At 43.3% G+C, this 17,134-nt stretch overlaps 1 protein-coding gene and 1 long non-coding RNA gene across 5 annotated transcripts in view; both read right to left on the minus strand.

The window, feature by feature from the left end:
• Positions 1-869: 869 nt before the first annotated feature.
• Positions 870-5,236, minus strand: LOC122839839. 2 transcript variants are annotated; one of them, XR_006372126.1, is made up of 3 exons: positions 3,838-5,236; positions 3,277-3,354; positions 870-1,459 (listed from the first exon to the last, which is right to left on the minus strand). It is a non-coding gene; the product is annotated as an uncharacterized LOC122839839 (long non-coding RNA). The 2 variants fall into 2 exon arrangements; XR_006372125.1 differs by having other exon boundaries at positions 3,832-5,236.
• A 1,279-nt stretch (positions 5,237-6,515) lies between these two features.
• The window catches only part of arhgap20 (Rho GTPase activating protein 20), a 76,318-nt gene continuing 65,699 nt past the window's right edge, over positions 6,516-17,134 (minus strand). For all 3 annotated transcript variants that reach the window (XM_044131818.1, XM_044131820.1, XM_044131819.1), the window contains 5 exons: positions 16,967-17,131; positions 15,912-16,030; positions 15,362-15,551; positions 10,321-10,429; positions 6,516-8,474 (listed from right to left, as the gene is read on the minus strand). In XM_044131818.1, coding sequence (XP_043987753.1) covers positions 6,850-8,474; positions 10,321-10,429; positions 15,362-15,551; positions 15,912-16,030; positions 16,967-17,131 — 2,208 coding nt within the window. In that variant the 3' untranslated portion in view covers positions 6,516-6,849. The remainder of the gene's footprint in view (positions 8,475-10,320; positions 10,430-15,361; positions 15,552-15,911; positions 16,031-16,966; positions 17,132-17,134) is intronic.

Raw genomic sequence — 17,134 nt, forward strand, 5'->3', positions numbered from 1 at the left:
CGGCTCTGGCTTCTGGCAGAACCAAATCACGACGCAGGTTTTGATCTGCCTCCGCGGCCGCGCTGGAGTCTGCGTACTGAAAGCGCGAGTAATTTTGTGTCCCGGTATTTTTTGAGACGTAATCAACGTCAGATGCAAAAAAAAAAAAAAAAAAAAGGGGGACAGTTTACTTAACACCCGACGTTTTACGGCAACGCTTTTGTTTCCCGCAGGACGTTTTGTCGGATTAACAATACCTGTGAATTTCAACAACAGCAAGGCGAGGAACTTTAACACATTTCAATGTGGGTCAAGGGAATCCTAATGAGAGAAAAACACACTTAAGTACTGTTTCATAGAAATCTGTGAGCATGCCGAGTTTTATAGGGTGTGACTTCATTGCACAGCACACTTGGGGTTAGCTAAGTAATCATACTGACAACCTTTAAAGCATGTATGGAAATAAGAAAAAGCTCTGCGTTTGCAGAGGGTGCATAATACCCATAATACGCCTTCATAATAAGGCGATGAAGGTGTGAGCTGCACCTGCAAGACCAGCATCAGCTCTTAATGGGAGCAAGTGGGACGAGCGCTGCATCTTTAAAAGTGGGCTTAAGGAAGCCTTTCTTATTGTGTCATGTTTGTCACAAAACACAAACCTCTCGAGAGGAGAATCCGTGTGTGTGTGTGTATATATATGTGTATACTTGTATGTACTACTAACAGAGGACCACTTTTGCCTTTTTCACCAACAAACTGAGGTCATTTGTGGAAAGCGAGGAACATGTGAAGAAAGTTTTTGTAAGGGTTGAGATTAGAAATATACTGTTAATGGTTAGTGTTAGTGAAAATGTTTGGGTTATGCATGAAAATGAAAGCAGTTACTAAAATGAGAGGAAGTCAAAACAAAGTTGTAATGTAGAACAGAAAAAACACAACTGTGTGTGTTGTCTCTGCTGCATCCATCCGCAGCTGCATCTTGTTAGGCCTCATCAGGAGGCGACATGAACGGCAGAGGAAAAGGACAGTCACCAGTTTGCTCGTGGCGTCACGGTGATAAATTCCCTTCCTTCCTGACCTGCTGCACGTTCTCCCTGGATTTCAGAACTCCTTCAGAACAAGGTCTTCATTCCTTGTCTCGGCTTCAACGCCAGTCTTCCACCTCCTCAAGACAAAAAAAAAAACAAAAAAAGAAGAAAAAAAAACATCAGCTGGACTTCGTCTTCCTCCTGGGAAACATTTGCATGCCTGTCCGCCCTTTCGCCTGGATCCACACCGCTCCGAAGAGGCAAAGAACAGCGAAAACACGCGGCCAAATCCCCGTTCGCTTCTGCCAGCCTCAGACTCCGTCGATTACGCAGCATCCAGTCCTCCTGAGCTCTCGCCAAAGGAGTCAAGAGACACAGATACCCTTTGTTCCCATCCTGTCTTTACTCCAATCTCATGAACAGTTTTCAACGCAGCTGTTCTTCCTCTTGCCCTGAAAGCAGAAGAACGAACCCTCATTGATCCTTACAATAAAACTCTTAAAGTTCCAACGGGCTCTTTAACGGTCACAACAAGATGAATTATGTTTCAAAAAGGTTAACGCATAATACATACTTTTGACAGCAACTGCATTATGTTTTCAGGTGCCGCTGTCGGAGGGGATTGTCCGATAAATTAGAGTAAAAAGTTTCAGACTTCTACTGACGGGGAACGCTGACATCTCTTTTTTTGTTATACGGTGGCAGATGCATCAAACCTGCATTGACTGCTGGTGTTTACATACCAGGAACTCTACTATGACAGACGGCTCTCATTCACACAAAGAGCTGGCATTGCTCCATGAAAATGAGTCTGCCTGAAGTCCCAACTCTTCCTGGTTGTTCGTTTCAGGCTCCCCTGTTTACGTGGGTCATTTTTGGCCATGGGATTTTCAATGCAGAAGGAAACGATATTCTTCATGTCAACTTGACCTCTAAATTCCAGAGTCCACCAAAAGTGCCGACCAAAGAAGCCACATCGACTCACTTGGGGGTGTGGGGGTGGTTGAAGAGTTTTACGCAAAATTGAAAACCGTATGTGTTGGCTTAAGTGTAAGTCACAAGTGAACATGAGCTAAACATGTTCCATTTGGCATCCACTTGTATCTTTGAAGATCTGACCATCCAGTCAAACTTCCAGTAATCTCTGTCTGGAATACGTCCGTCTTCATGAGCATGTCACTATAGGTCAGACTGGTAACTTCAATAAGTCTTTAATAAGACTCGTCACCCGTTGTGACAGCTGACAGTGATGTATTAGCTGGGTGTTGCTGATGTTGACGCATTTCTTGCTCATGGTGATGTGAAGTTAACGTGTGGGTTGCTACATCGCCACTTTGTTTCCTTAATTCCCTGACATAATTCAGAGCATCCAACTGCCCTCAGAGGTCACATAATTATTAGGGAAAAAAAATCCATAGTGTGTCACTTAAAGAACATACATGAAGACGTGGGATCATGGAGGTCAACGTATGCACCAGGTAGGTCAAAAAACAAAGTGTTAAAACAGTATTCCCAGCTTTGAACGAGTCTCAAAGCTCTGGTCAACACGTCGTCTAAAAACAGAATATGGCACAACTGGAAAGATGCCAAGACACGGCCTTCAAGTTAAGCTAAAAAGTTCGAAAGGAGACCATCAATAAAAGAATCCGGTGGTCACAACACGTTGTGCCTGAGGATACCGCAAATGTCCAAAGTTAACGAGAGAAACCGATGTGCATTCTGGAGATTCTCTGGTGAACTTCAGAAAGGTTTCTAGGTGTTGCTGGACGAGACAACCCAGAGAAAAACCGTCTGTCTTGAGCTTTGTGACAAACCTTCCTTGTCTTGAATGTCAATCTGATCTTGATGCTACTGACGGGAGCACTGAGTGCAGATGACTCTTTGACTAGCAGCTAAAAATGTCAAGAATTTGACAGTCCAAGCAGGCCATCTGTAAACTTTCACCTCCTCCATTTGTGTTCTTTCACGCCGACCTCTGATAAAAGCCAATACCGATGGGAGCAAAACACCCACAAATACTTCAGCTGCAGGGTCCGATTCATTCTTTTCTGCCGTAAGGTGCGGATCTCATGATACGCAGCAGTTTGTGTTTTGGTTTTTCTTTGTGTTCGGATCATTCTGGGTTGTTTATTGCCGTCTTTAGGGTCCTTCCCTGTCCAGTCAATCCCTTTGTGTTGACTATCTTACTTGTTTCTTATTTTCAGTCTAAACAGTTCTTTAGACCGTTCTGTGCCACTGGTTAGTGTACACGGATGTGTTATTTTCTCACCTCCACTCATTTGCAAGGTGTGATTGGCGTTTGTTCTCCCACCGCTGACATGCATCCAGTTCAGTGGAGTGGATTTCCCTGAAACAGACACCGGATGGTTCCACAACATCACTAGTGATCAGGCTTCAACAGCAAGATCCTCTCTTCCGTCTTCATCCCATCTTCTGCCAATCGTAAAGAATTAACTTTTCACCTTTTATCCTCAGAAGTAAAACTTACTTATGCTTATCTAGCAACCAAGAAGTCCAGAGGATGGTTACTTACAACAGGGATTAGAAGTTGGAACCCAGAAAAACTACCTTAGCAATTTCTTTTAGACTCCTCTTTTTCCAAACCAGAAAAGGAATTAGACCAGAAAATACTTACTTATACTTATCTAGCAACCCTGAATAGGAGTATCTAGTTTATTTACTTTGGATCTACATTATTAGCTTTTTCTTCTTTTGCTCTTTTCCTTTGGTTTGTTATTTTGTTTGTATTTCCTTTTAATTCCTGTAAAGCACTTTGTTTTGCCTTGTTGCTGAAAATGTGCTATATAAATAAAATTACCTTTACCTTTACCTCAGTGCCATCCTGGAATCTCTCCTGAATCCAAGGAGAACCTCCATCTTCATCCCACATTTCACAAAACTGTGTAAACGCTCCTATTCGTAGTTGTTGCTTGCACCAAGGTCAACATAACCTCGGTTCAGCTGTCTCTGTGTTAACTGGTCTCCTTCCCTCAGCGACCCGTCTCAGCAGCTGCTCCTCATCCCTCTAATTACTCACCTGGCTTCACTCCTCAGGATTTGATGCTGGGAAGTGGGTAACTATAAGCAGCAGGGTTCTAGTCAAGAAGTCGAAATTTCAACACGGCAATAATCAGTGTGAGCAGAAACCTCTCACAAAAACATCATTTTAAGCACAAATAGCGCTTTCAGTTCGTCCACTTTACAGTTGGAGGCGCTGCATGCAACACCTCAGACGCACCCTGACTGGTGTGTCTTGTAAAATCACTTCTTACTGCTGCTGATGAGAGGAGCGGCCTTGCTAGTCCTAACAGGAGTAGTCGGAGTTGCTCCCGGTTTCCAGAGTGGGAAATCCGACTTCAGAGGGCGTTCCAGTTGATTTATTTATTTTTTTTCTACTTTGAAGTTGGAATTTCCCCAAATTCTGAGTACAACTGTAACACAGCATGAGTTCCTTGGTTTTCTTTATTCTCTGCTGGTTCCCCGTCATGTTCACTTAGTGCAGAGTGTAGGTTCCTATTTGTTTTCGTGTCTCCACCAACACTACGCTGGTTGCATACATAAGAATTTGTCCTATGATTTGCAGTCTGTACACGACGGCCGGCTCACATTTCCTCCATTTCTCAACCGTCATGCCAACAAATGTCAGCTTTTTTTCTGAGCCATTTGCTGACGCTCTCGTAGCTCATTCCACTGGTTTCCTTGGAAGGGCCACTCTAGGACTACCGTTGGTGAAGTCGAGCGAAAAATAAGGTGGATTGCTGGATTATAGCTCTTTAGTTTGGGTAATAAACAGAGAGATCACCTGCAGTTAGCTCCGATAAAACGTTCTAAAAAACTGAAACTTTCCTGGCTTTTATCTCTTTCCGGAGTTCATTCAGTGCGGCGAAAATGTGTTTCATGGCCGGGACACGCTTTCACCATGCAACACAGTTATGTCTGTGTTGCCGAGCAACCGGTGAAGACACAAAGCCAGGCGTGCGCCATTTCATTTTTACCCCCCCACGAACAGATGAGTCAACCCCGGCCACAAACAGCGACTGTTGTTAAAATATGTGGCGGCGGCTTTCAACAAAAAACAGCAGACAAAACCTGGAGGAAAGAACGACAAAAGCCACAGACGGTTGTTTCTTCTGTGGTGTCACAGTGAGAGCCGCGCCGGGTATCGCTTCAGCCATGAATTCATTTAGGAAATGAACGCTACACGCAGCACGTTGAACCTTTTCAACGGAGCTGGGAGCATTTCCAATCAAATATTTTAGAAAAAAAATAAAAAGTCCAGAAAAAGGCAAATGTGAGGTTGCACCATATATCTGTGTCGTTCTCCCTCTTCCTCCCACGGTGCTCAGTGTACGAGCGAAATCATTGCGCGCTTCAAAAGTAGTCAAGAGCGCTTCAAGAGCAACGTTTATTAAAATCCAAATTATTCCTCGTTCTTGTGAGCGTTGGATTTACACAATATACAAATGGTGCGTTTTATAGCAAATATACTATTAGGACAGCAGCAGCAGAATTGGCTTGTACAAAAATACATATTTTGTTTTCACAAACCATACCAAAAAGGATCAAGATAATATTATTATTATTATATATATATTTATACATATATCTGTAACATAAATATTCACAACTATACAGGCTGAACACAATTCAAGGTGGTGGAAATAAACAGAATACTTTTTGAGACGACACTTTACATGGACAATGACACCCGTCCTCTTGCAACACTCACCAAACCTGTTCTTTTACTGAGCTAAAATGACTGAATTACGTGTTTTTATTGTAGCAATTAAGTAAAATGTATTAATTGAGGTAAATTATTAAGAAATAAACTAATATAAACAGGATCATCTTGGCCTCACTTTAAAAACAAAAATTACTTTAGATAGGGAGAGGACTCTAAGAGGCATACGGACAAGATTTATTCATGTTAAATTGGTTGATTTTCCTTGTTAGAATATAGTAGTGACATAAAAGCATCCTCAAAAAGATTTTACCTAGAGAGGCGCACAGAGAAATCAGCTGGTTGGTGAAATAAGCTGCTCCTTCTAGTAGAAATCTCAAGAATCTGATATTTTTTTAACCATCAGTGAAAGCACCAAACCAAAAGTCAACCTGGGACACTAAACTAGATGTTCAGTGTTATTTAAAATGTCAATTCCTTAATAGTTTTGTGCTTTAAAATGATAGTAAAACACAAAAAAATGAATACCGTTGGTTTATGCATTAACCACGATAAGAGAAAATATCAGTATGTGTGGATCAAAACTTTAAAAACCAAGAAGATTTGGAATTTGGCTACAAATCTGTGTTCAGTGCATCTCTAATTTTAACGTCCTGTTAGAGATCAAAACCAGAGCTGTCAATAACAAGAACACTTGTGTGAGCGCAAAGACAGCTTATATATATATATATATATACATACATTTATATATATACATATATTTTTAATATATATATATATATATATATATATATATATATATATATATATATATATATATATATATATATATATACATATATATACACACACACATTCACATGTTTTGAAAAAGATTGAAAAATGCTAAAACACTTCCTGCACATTTAACCCATGGGTAAGAAAAAAGTTATTAGCTGGAACAGCTGTATCAACTGTTCATACAGTCAGAGCGATAATCACTGCTAAATATAATTTCTTGCTAATTGTGGTGCCTATTTGTACCTTTAAAAATACAGAGAACCATTAAAGTACTCAACACTGCAACATAAGAAAAACATGTAATAACATAAAAGGCAACAGCTGTACACAAAAAAACGAAACACATTGTCCCATTTACAGTTTCTCTGTACAGTTTTTATGTTACACATACGACTCTTCTGCAAAGAAGAGCTGTTCGAAGTCCTCCACTCGCGGGTCGCTGCACCGCCTGCTCTGCCACTCTTTCTTATTCTGCACTATCGCCACGGCAACCTCCTGACTCTTCCGCAGGCAGGAGTCGGGGTCTGCCTGACCCTGTGAGGAGAAGTAGTCCCTAACCACCTGGGTGGCGGAAGGAGACAGGCAGAGCTGGGGCCTGGTGTGGTCGGGGTCCACATGCGATGCCCTCCGTCTGCGGCCATTCGGCTGAGTTTTACCGCCCGAAGGTCTGTCTAGGGTGAGGCTCTTGGAGGCGTCCGAATTGGCCGAGACCTTAGCAGGCTCAGAGGCTCGGCGAGGAAGGGTCTTCCTCCCTATGTGGCTTTCGGCAGCAGGGATGAGGGAGTGGGATTTTGGCCTCTGGAGGACCAGAGTGGTGGCCGTCTGTCCATAGAAAACACTCTGCGGAGGTTGGACTCTCTCAGTCCGTGCCGGTCTTTGCGAGACCTTGGCTCCTGCGGCCGGTTTGGGATTGTCCGATGGGTTTGCGCCGGAGGATTTGGAAGCGCAGCTCTGGTCGTGGAGCTGCCTCAACTCTTTGACGGTCAGGGGTTTCTCTGCGCCTCTGTAAAACGGGGAGCGGTTACGCTGGAGCTGGATAAGAGCCTGCTGGTAGGACGGAGGGCTGCTGGACCGCCTTTGGCAGTTTTCGCTTGGCTCTGTGGCTGCTGTGTTATCAACAGCGACAGAGCAACCACCGCCGGTTGGGTAGGAATTTCCGTTCACCACAGGTAAGTCCTCCAAGGGTCCGCAGTCGGGTTGTCTCAGAGACAAGCAGCGGTCCTTCTTGAGCCAGGTGTTCGGGTGGAGTCCGTGGGATTGGGAGATCTGGTTCCCACGAGGCGGATGGACGGATGGTTGCCAATGGGGCGCAGCGTCCCTCTGAGGAGGGGAGTCTCTCGGCGACCGTTGAGTAGCTGCGGCGTTCGTGGCATAGTCAGTGGAGTACTGAGAAAAGGCAGAGTCTAAAGAGCTGAGGGAGGACCCTGTTGGAGAAGTCGCCGGTGAAGACAGGCTGGAACAGCTGGCGTCCAGTCGCAGCGGAGGCGGATGCTTCATCTTCCTCCGCCCACCGCTGGCTCCTTTCTGGACACACCCGTCCTTTACCTCCTCGTTTAGCTGCAGTCTGTTCAAACCCTGCTCCACAAACACCTCGTCCTCTTCCCCCTCCATGGCTGCGTCGTAGCTGGCCTTCCTTAAGGGTAAGTGGTGGTTGTCCGCGTTGACCGCCACCATGCTGGAAGACGGCACATTCGCTAAAGCCAAGGCCGGCTCGGAGCTTCTCCGGAGTCTCCGGGGAGCGTGCGACGAGCCGTTGCGGGGCTGCCGTACGGCAGGGCTGAATCTCCTGGGCCTGGCCAGAGGGGGGAGCTGCAGTAGGTGATCGGTGTCGGGGTCCGGCTCGGGGTCGCCATCGCTTAGGGTGATGACCGAGTCCCGGCTGCGGCTTTCCGGCTTGGCTTTTTCGCGCAGCAGCAGTTGTTCCTGGTAGGGAGACTCGGGGTCATCGTTGAGCTCGTTCTCCAGACTGTCGTAGGATGAGTCGTTCATTTGGAAGGACGAAACATCTAGGGAGGAAACGAAAGGAGAAAAATCAATTAAAAAAAACACCAAACTCAAAAAGTGGAAAATATTTTGGTCTAGTTTCTAGCGCAAATATTTTGGTACACTTGAAATATGAAAGCTAATTTAGAAATAACTTCTCACCGAGATATAGGAGCTTGTTTTACAGCAATAATTCTTGAATATTTATTAAAAGTAGTAGTTCTACTGGCTGATTATTTCTCACATATAACACAGGGAAAACGTCTAGTAATAAATAAAGAAATTTGCCAGAAGACCTGTTTTTTTTTGTTTTTTTTTTCAATTAATATTTAGTAATTATTGACTTAAAACAAGTTTCTATATCTTGCCTAAAAGTTATTTGTGAGTCTATGTTCTAAGATATTCACACAAGAAACTAGACCAAAAGCACTTGGTAAGATCTTGTGCTTTTGCAGTGTTACATGTAGAAACATATATGAAACGTTATCCCTTAACTCATCAGTCTGGCTAAAACAATTGTGGACTAGGAGATAATAAAAAAAAGATTACAGAGGCCCCGTTTGTAAATTCTCACAATACAGCAGCAAAAACGTTTTTTATGGGTAACCAGCTCGTCCTGACCCTGAATTTCAAACGGAAGTTGAAGAACTGAAACATTGTCAAAGAGACCAATTGCTTTGAACGTATCTTTCGCCTAGCTTAGCACCTAGCTAAGCTAAAGTAGCCTAGCACTACTTTAACCATGCTCTGTGTCTAATGTTGACGCCACTGCTACCTGGAGAGTAGGTACTGCAGCACTTTTTTAATTACTTTGTTGAACTTTTGGCTTTTATTCTATTTACAAGGGAGAAAGACTGAAGTGACTAAATTCAGATTTTTTAGTCGTAATGCGACCTGTATCTGATCTATTCAGGACAGTCTGAACAGCACAGGTCGGATTCTTTTTGAATGCGACCCATATCCGATTCGTATCCCATTCAAATGCGACATCCAGGTCGCATTCATCCAAGCTGAACGTCACCGATTCTCAACAAATGTCACTATTCTGCACCCTGACACACGCAAGCGGGAAGAAAAACAACAACTATGATGGATTATAATGAGGATTAAGTTGTTAATATGCTGGCTCCGGCCGGACTACAACTTCAAATATGTAAGCTATGCTCCACCGTTAGCATCCATGTTTACTTTCACAAACACTGAGCACTTCTTCTTTCTATGGCGGTTGGCAGAACACCGAGAACGCTGACGTTATTGCGCCCTCTGCTGCGCATGCGGGACACCTTCAGGTCCTTTGACGGTTCACAGTGGAGAACACACACAGGTCGCATATATTTAACAGTGTGAACGGCCCCGGCTAAAGTGAAGAGAAGGCCTGAGAGCAACTAATGATCTCGACCTCCCAAGCTGAACGAACAAAAATTGGCGAAGATGTGGGGAACAGAGGACAAAAGCTCCATCCTGCCGTGAGCTCTTTGACCTCCGACGGTTATTTTCGACACGAGGGAGAAAATCAGTGGCGTGTATGAAAGAGGGGATTCAGTGGCATTTTAATCAGCACCTGTGACCCTGGCAGTCACTGAAATTACCGGAGGTCAATCTGCTGACTGCAATCAGCAGGACTGAAAGGGCCGAGGCGACTCGGCTAGACAGACGGAGACGGCGAGTCTCAGTCCGCGCCACTTTGAGGGGACAACACAGTGAGGCTTTATCACCGCTTTCAGAAGGGCAACAAATGCTTGAAAAGCACAGAGCAAGCGTTTTTAGCTGCTTTACCCTCCAGTGTTCATAAAATGGGACTAAAAGTATGTCGTTTTTAAATCAAGCTGAAACTTGGACTCTGTCTTTTTCCGTCTCTTGAGTTCTTACCAGATCCGTGGTCGCTGCTGCTCTTCTGGCTGACGTCTTTGAACAACGAGGCCACGTCTCCCAGGACGCTGCTGCAGTTCTCTATGAGGAAGCGCACGAGCTCACACACCTGCAAAAAAACAAAACAAAAAAAAAAACACAGGTTGATTAGATCACATCAATCCCAACTGACTTTACTCATGTATTCTTTGAAACAACTACATGATGACAATCATGAAGAATTGAACTGTGTCTGTATTGGGATGAAAAGTGTAAAATTGATATCCTGTTTCAGTGAAGGGAACATTTTCTTCTTAATGGGTTGTTTCATTATTGGTCGCCTCATCATCTCAGAAAGTTTAGTGCTTTTGTACTCAAACTGTGAATCAACCCAAAGACGCCCCAATTCTAGCAGCTGAATTACTAGTCCAGTTCCTCTCCCACCTCAACCCCTCCAAGCATCCAGCATGCCGATGTGAGTGAGTCTTCACGAGTGCAGACAGCATTACTTAATCAATGTGGAGGCGTGCCATCAATGGGACATTGCAACAATATTTCTTTAGCAACTTTCTATGATTTTGTGGGAGTGGTGTATGTGTGTGACATTTATATCTGAAGACTTGCTTGATGTCTAAAAAGCATTGGAAGCAACCTGGTTCAGCTTGAGATACCAAGTGTGCTACATTGCGCCTTTGGAAAATCTTTATTTACTTAAAGACACACGTAGCAGCTTCTGAATTTCTGGTAACACATTCCTGTTTCATCATAATATTCACAACTGTAAACATGTAAGCTAAAAATCAAGGCCATTTACCATTTGATGTATAGAACATACTGTTGCATATTGACACTGCTTCAGGGTGCTGGAGAGCCTTTCAGCTTTGTTGTAACAATTAATAATTTTTGTAAAACAGCTATCAAAAGTGGTACTTTTTAAGTCTCTTAGTTTATCGTAGTTGTTTGTGCTGCGCTGACGTCAACTTCCCAAGTCCTTCAAGAGTATTTGCATTCCCCAACATCCCTGACTCATCGAGACATCCTTCTGGAACTCCTTCACTCCCTCCCCCCCATTATGGATGATGTCCTGCTGTTTTAATAGAGGTTCCAGCTCTGATATTTGCTCGCTCGGTGAGCAAGACGAGTCCAGAAGGCTCGTCCACTCATCATCCAGCGCCTATCCAGCGTCCTCATTTATCCAGCGCGGGATATAAACCGGAATGTTTTGAGGCTAAGAGGGTCCTAAGAAGTCCTGTTTACTGGAAGGAACGGTCATTCCGACGAGGTCAGGTTCTCGTAAGACACGCCGGCAGTTTCTTTGCTTTGCTATCACCTCAGACTTCAAACAAATGACCAAACTTTGTCTGAAGCTGCCGCCTAGTAAACTAAACAGATAAAATTTACTAAACACCAAAGACGACGTCCTACGCAAACACCGGAGTCCCAAACTGTGGAAAGTTTCCGCTCGAGTCTGCCTGTTGGGTTTACACAAGGAGGAGCTGCTGTTGTTCCCCGCCGCTCTGCCTCCGTGACGAATGCATGCGCAAAAACATTCAAAACAGTTACAACTTTCACCTTTTGTCACGTCGGAACAGCAAAACATTAATGCTTCACAGAACAACACAAAGCAAAGCATACGTAAATAAAGATTTAAGAAAGATGTATGGCAGGCATTTGTCTTCAGCTCCTTTTACTCTCACGCCCCTAAATGAAATCCAGGGCAACATTTTTCCGGGCTGCGTTGTGGCGACACCACAAGCCTAAAGACGCCAAAAGGGAGCTGTGAACAAACGGCTCCAAAATATGTTTCAGGGAAAATATCTGGCAGATAATTCCAGATTTTTGGGGCAGATTAAAGCTGAGATGAATTAGGAAGCAACAAATAAAGACGAAAAGCACCTATTAAGGAAAAACAAATACTACTGTACAATGTCAGCTTAAAGTTTAGAATAATTTCAGAAACATATCGGCAGCAGTGAAGTCTTTGCCGATTCCCAACTGTTCCAACTTTACCTCAGTAGGATGTTACGTTTACCATTTTAAACACGTTAAACACAAAGCTCATCAAATATTTCAAAGAATTAAAAGAAACTCGCTGGCCAAATGGGGACACTTTCATGCAGCGCATTCATTTCCTTTTTCCACATTTTATCATGCTGCAACTTTAAACTTCAGTAAATATTTTGGGGTGATTTTTGATCAACGCATGATGCTTCACTGCTTCGGCTGCAGACATTTTTAAATCATCTCAGTATGATGAATCTACACGCTTTAGTTAAAATCACAGACTTGTTTTCTGTTGTCACACTCACAGTTGAAGGGTTTCTGTATGTTATGTTTTCTCCTACATATTATGTTGTTTTTAAGTTATTTAAGTGCCCAAAGGTCTGTATTAATTATTATTATTATTATTATTGTTTAGACTGAGGAGTTTTCACATCCTGAGTCTAACAGATTTGTCGGTTCTCCAGCTCAGTCAGAACAGTGAAAAATGAATCTTTGAGTCTCGACACAGATTCTGAAATGGATTGATATCTGAACTTTGCCTCGGCCATTTTAACGCACGATTGTGCTAATAATATGATCTCAAATATTCAGTTTGCAGAAGCCTGCCCTCAGAAATGATGCTGCCACCACCGCATTCCAACTCAAGGCGATGACGGAGTCGACTCAACTGGATTCTGATCACGCGCTTCCAATTGTTTTTTAAATTGCGCAAATTTGAGTTCTGGAAATAAATTTGTATAAATGGAAACCTGCTAATTTTGTAAAACCTCACATTTTCCCCACCAAAAATAAATAAATAAATAAATTGCGGTAGGCTGAGGTGTTTTTTTTGGGGGGATCTGTTGAAATTAGTACATTTTTGGAAAACTGCAAAGGAAACACTTTTGTCGAAACTACCGGCGAAAAAGACGACAGGAAGTGGTTGGAGGATGTTTTTTTTTAATGACTTATTGAGTAGGGAAACTTATTCAAGGGTGATTTTATTTGTGTTTCTCACTTAATAAAACGCCGCGGTTCAGAAATTGTTTCTTTTGACATTAGTGGAACAGCGACAAAGTGTTGCTCAAGTTTGAAATGGAAACGCAAAACTTTCCATTTCTCTTCATTGTTTGATTTTGATCTGCAAAATCAAAATAAATCGATTTAATGTCTATATCACACACAAAAAATACAATGAAATGTATAGAGGATTGTGTTCAAAACTGGAAAAAGTCATAGATGCCAGGCACTGTAGATTAGTGCAACACGCTTGGTATCTGAAATTCACTTACGCAGCCAGAGCTGTGGGATAACTTCCTGTTTCAGCGACAGAGAGAAGTCAGCGCAGTTAAAAAAGAAAACAAAACAAAAAAAAAACAGGACTGGCCAGCATTTTTATATATTTTTAACCACAGTCAAGAAAAAAACAACAAAGTGAGCTCAAACTAAAGCTGCAATTACCTCAGAAGCTCCTACACAACTATGTTCAGCCAAAAGCATTTAAATTATATGCTGCTGTGAAGGAGAACCAGACACTCGGGCAAAACAAAATCTGCTAAATCTCAGGGTCCACGTGTCTGACGACAAGGTTAGCAGCCGGAGGGAAGCGTCCAAATCTGACTAGTTGGAAGAAAAGGCTGAATATTGGAACCGACACACACACACCCACGCACACGCGCACACACACACACACACACACACACACACACACACACACACACACACACACACACATCCACTGTGGTGGCAGGGAAAATGTGACCAGGGGAGTATTTGTGAAACTGATCTTCTGGTATTTGAGGGTGTTGAGGATTTTTGTGCTGACAAGTGTGTGCGTGTGTGAAGAAAGAAAGAAAGAAAGAAAGAAAGAAAGGAGGGCAAAAAAAAGAGGGAGGGGGGTTTGCAGTGACATTTCTACACACATATTTGGCTTTGGGATTGTGTAGGAAATTCTTTGCATGTTTTCTCAATGAACTTCAGTCACTCTAAGGAACACACACACACACACACACACACATTTTTGAAACGATAAGCAAATCAGCCACCCACAGAGATCGCATGATGTGCTCAGTGATAACATTTTAAAACCGACCACAAATCAAAACGGAAGTGGAAGTTGGGGTAGAAATCTGACATTTGTTTTATTTTTTGCTGCATTTTAACTGATTTGCTAAACCACCAGAATGTCTGTCATATAAAAATAATTGAAAATACTAACTACAAGAGGTTTAGTAAAAATAATAATAATAAAGACTTGTCAGGTATGGACCTGGAACTGCTCCAGTTTTTCTGCAGCATCTTGCTGTAACCTCAGAGGTTTTATTCTCATCTGAACACAAGAATGTGACGATTTCATTTCAGGTCCGTTTCCATACGAAGGCTTGTGAACGAGACTCTCTCCACGCACGTCTTCCTGCAACGCTCACGTCCATTTCAGAGCAGCGCACGCAGTCATCCTCAAACACTTTACTCATGCGTTAGCATGTCAACACACACTCTCTCGCTGCGTTACTCACACACTAAAACAGATCCGACCATCCAGAGTTTTGTGAAATACGCCTGCTGTATTCCTGGAAGTCAGGCTGATAAGGCTGTGGCTCAATGAGAGGCAGCTGCAGACTCAGGTTACTATGAAATGCAGAAACGAGGAAGCCTGTTTTATTGCAGAAAACTTCCAACGTTGCTCAATTTATTTCCATCGTATTGTTTTCTGTTGGTTAAAAATAAAAAAAATAAAAAACATTCAGAGTAAGAAGGAAAAAAGAAGGAATTTAAAATTTGGTTAATCTCTTGGATTTTACAATTTGGAATCTGAAATCTTGAGCCAACAGTTAAATTCAACAACAATGTTTGCCTGCAAAGGCATTTAAAATTGACTTAATTATACATTTAATTAGAATAAATGCCATCTTGATTTTTAGTCCAAACGCTAAAATTCACTGCCATCTCAAACAAATACATATTCCCAAATAGCCCCCCCCTTCCATCTCATTTTGTTAAATATTTCCACCAAATCTCATCTAATAACCGACCTCATGAACTGAAACACTGGGGGGGGGGGAGCTCCCGGGTTTCGCACCTTTTTCGTGGCCTCTCCCTCCATCTCTGGAGTGCTCGGGGTCGGAGGCCAAAGCATGCTGGGAGCGATGCAGACCGACAGGTTGAAGGCGTTCATCTGGTTGTCGTGGGCGCTGCCTTGGATGTGGTGCAGCACAGCGACCACGTGTCGCAGCAGGAGCCGATTCTCACTGGGCAGCAGCTGCAGCAGCCTGCAACAGGATGATGGACAGACGGAATATTTAACGACAGAAACACGCAGTCTGACGCAGGAGACTGATTCGTGCTCAGTCCCGTGTTTCTTTTTTTTTATAAATATGTAGTTATATGTACAGAAGAGGCTCTAGATCAGCAGCTCGGCTGCAGATGTTGCGTGTTATCTATTTTTCCTTCGGCGGAAGGAATTCAGTTTGCTGCTCCTGGAATAAAAGCGGCGCTGGACGTCGCGCCCTTTAATCTGCATCGCAAACAAACACGACCCCCCGGTGACACAGCTGAGCGGGAACATTCTTAGCAGACAGGAAGGATTCTGGAGCACAAGTATGAACCGGTCCAGGACTTCCAGCTCCTACCTGTGAACACGCGGCAGCCGCTCCTCTCCTCCGTCCCCGTCCATCGCGTCCATCGCGTCCATCCACTGGTCGTACAGATCCACACACAGTATGCTGCCCGGGATGCTTCGCAGGAAGTCCTGGAAGCACAGAACGTAATGACCACTTCTTTTTGTGTCTTTTAGGTTTAGTCGATCTTAAAGACATTCGACAATAACAACAGCAGGTTGCCGATGTTTTACTTTTTATTTGCAACCCTTGAGGTTTGTTGTCTTTTCTTTAACATACGGCTAAAAAAAACAAACAAACAAAAAAAAAACTTTTCATAGAAGCATTTGAACAGCTTCACAACTCTAAGACTGAGAAATAATTTTGCAATCGCTTGTGTTTGCACAACGTTTTGTTGCTGTGCAATCACAAACTACTTTCTATTGTATTGGGACAAACGCAAAATAAGTTCTTAACTGGTCAGACAGAAAGACAACACACTGATTTGCTTTAAAAAAGAAAAGAAAAGAAGATATTTCTCAACAAATCTTCATTGTGAGACACAGTGGAGACACCATCATGTTGTGGGGATGCCTTTTTTTAAAATAAAAGAAAAAAGAAAAATGAAAGTAGCTAAATACAAGGTTGTCCATTGCAGAAAATCATATGCAAACGTGTAGATTTGTATTTCATAAAATAACAACCCAAGTTGTTCTTTTGAGCATCTGATGGGGAAAAATTTCAAAGGGGACGGACATATTTTTAAGACGCTGCAAATAGTTTAAGGTAAATGTAGAAAAACCGAGACAATATCTCATGGATTCTGTTTTAAATTTGCTTGTTTTTCTTCCACCTCCTCCCCAGGCTGAGGGGAAGTGAGTTAAACACCTGAGCTGCTCCTGTGTGGCCTGGAAGCTGAACAAGGCGGCGCCTTGTGAGCGAGTCTGGCTCCCCGCCTGGCCGCCTGCGCCGACACACATCACCCCGTCTGGACTCGGGTGTTTGGACGCGCTTCAGTCGGACTTGCCCTCTGTTGTCTGGTAGCGGACGGGTGAGAGAGCTGGATGCGGGTCGTGAGGTGGCGTTACCTTGAGGACGGCGGCGATGACGAACACAGACTGGTGTGTGATCTCCGGCTCCTCCGTCCCGCTGTCCAGCCTGTCCCGAAGCTCCCTGCAGGCTTTAGCGCCAGCCGACCGCCTGAACACACCCTTGGTGTACGGCCCTTCCTGGTAGAGGAACACTAACATTTCCTA

This window comes from Gambusia affinis, linkage group LG11 (assembly GCF_019740435.1).
Source record: "Gambusia affinis linkage group LG11, SWU_Gaff_1.0, whole genome shotgun sequence".
In the NCBI taxonomy this organism is placed as follows: domain Eukaryota; kingdom Metazoa; phylum Chordata; class Actinopteri; order Cyprinodontiformes; family Poeciliidae; genus Gambusia; species Gambusia affinis.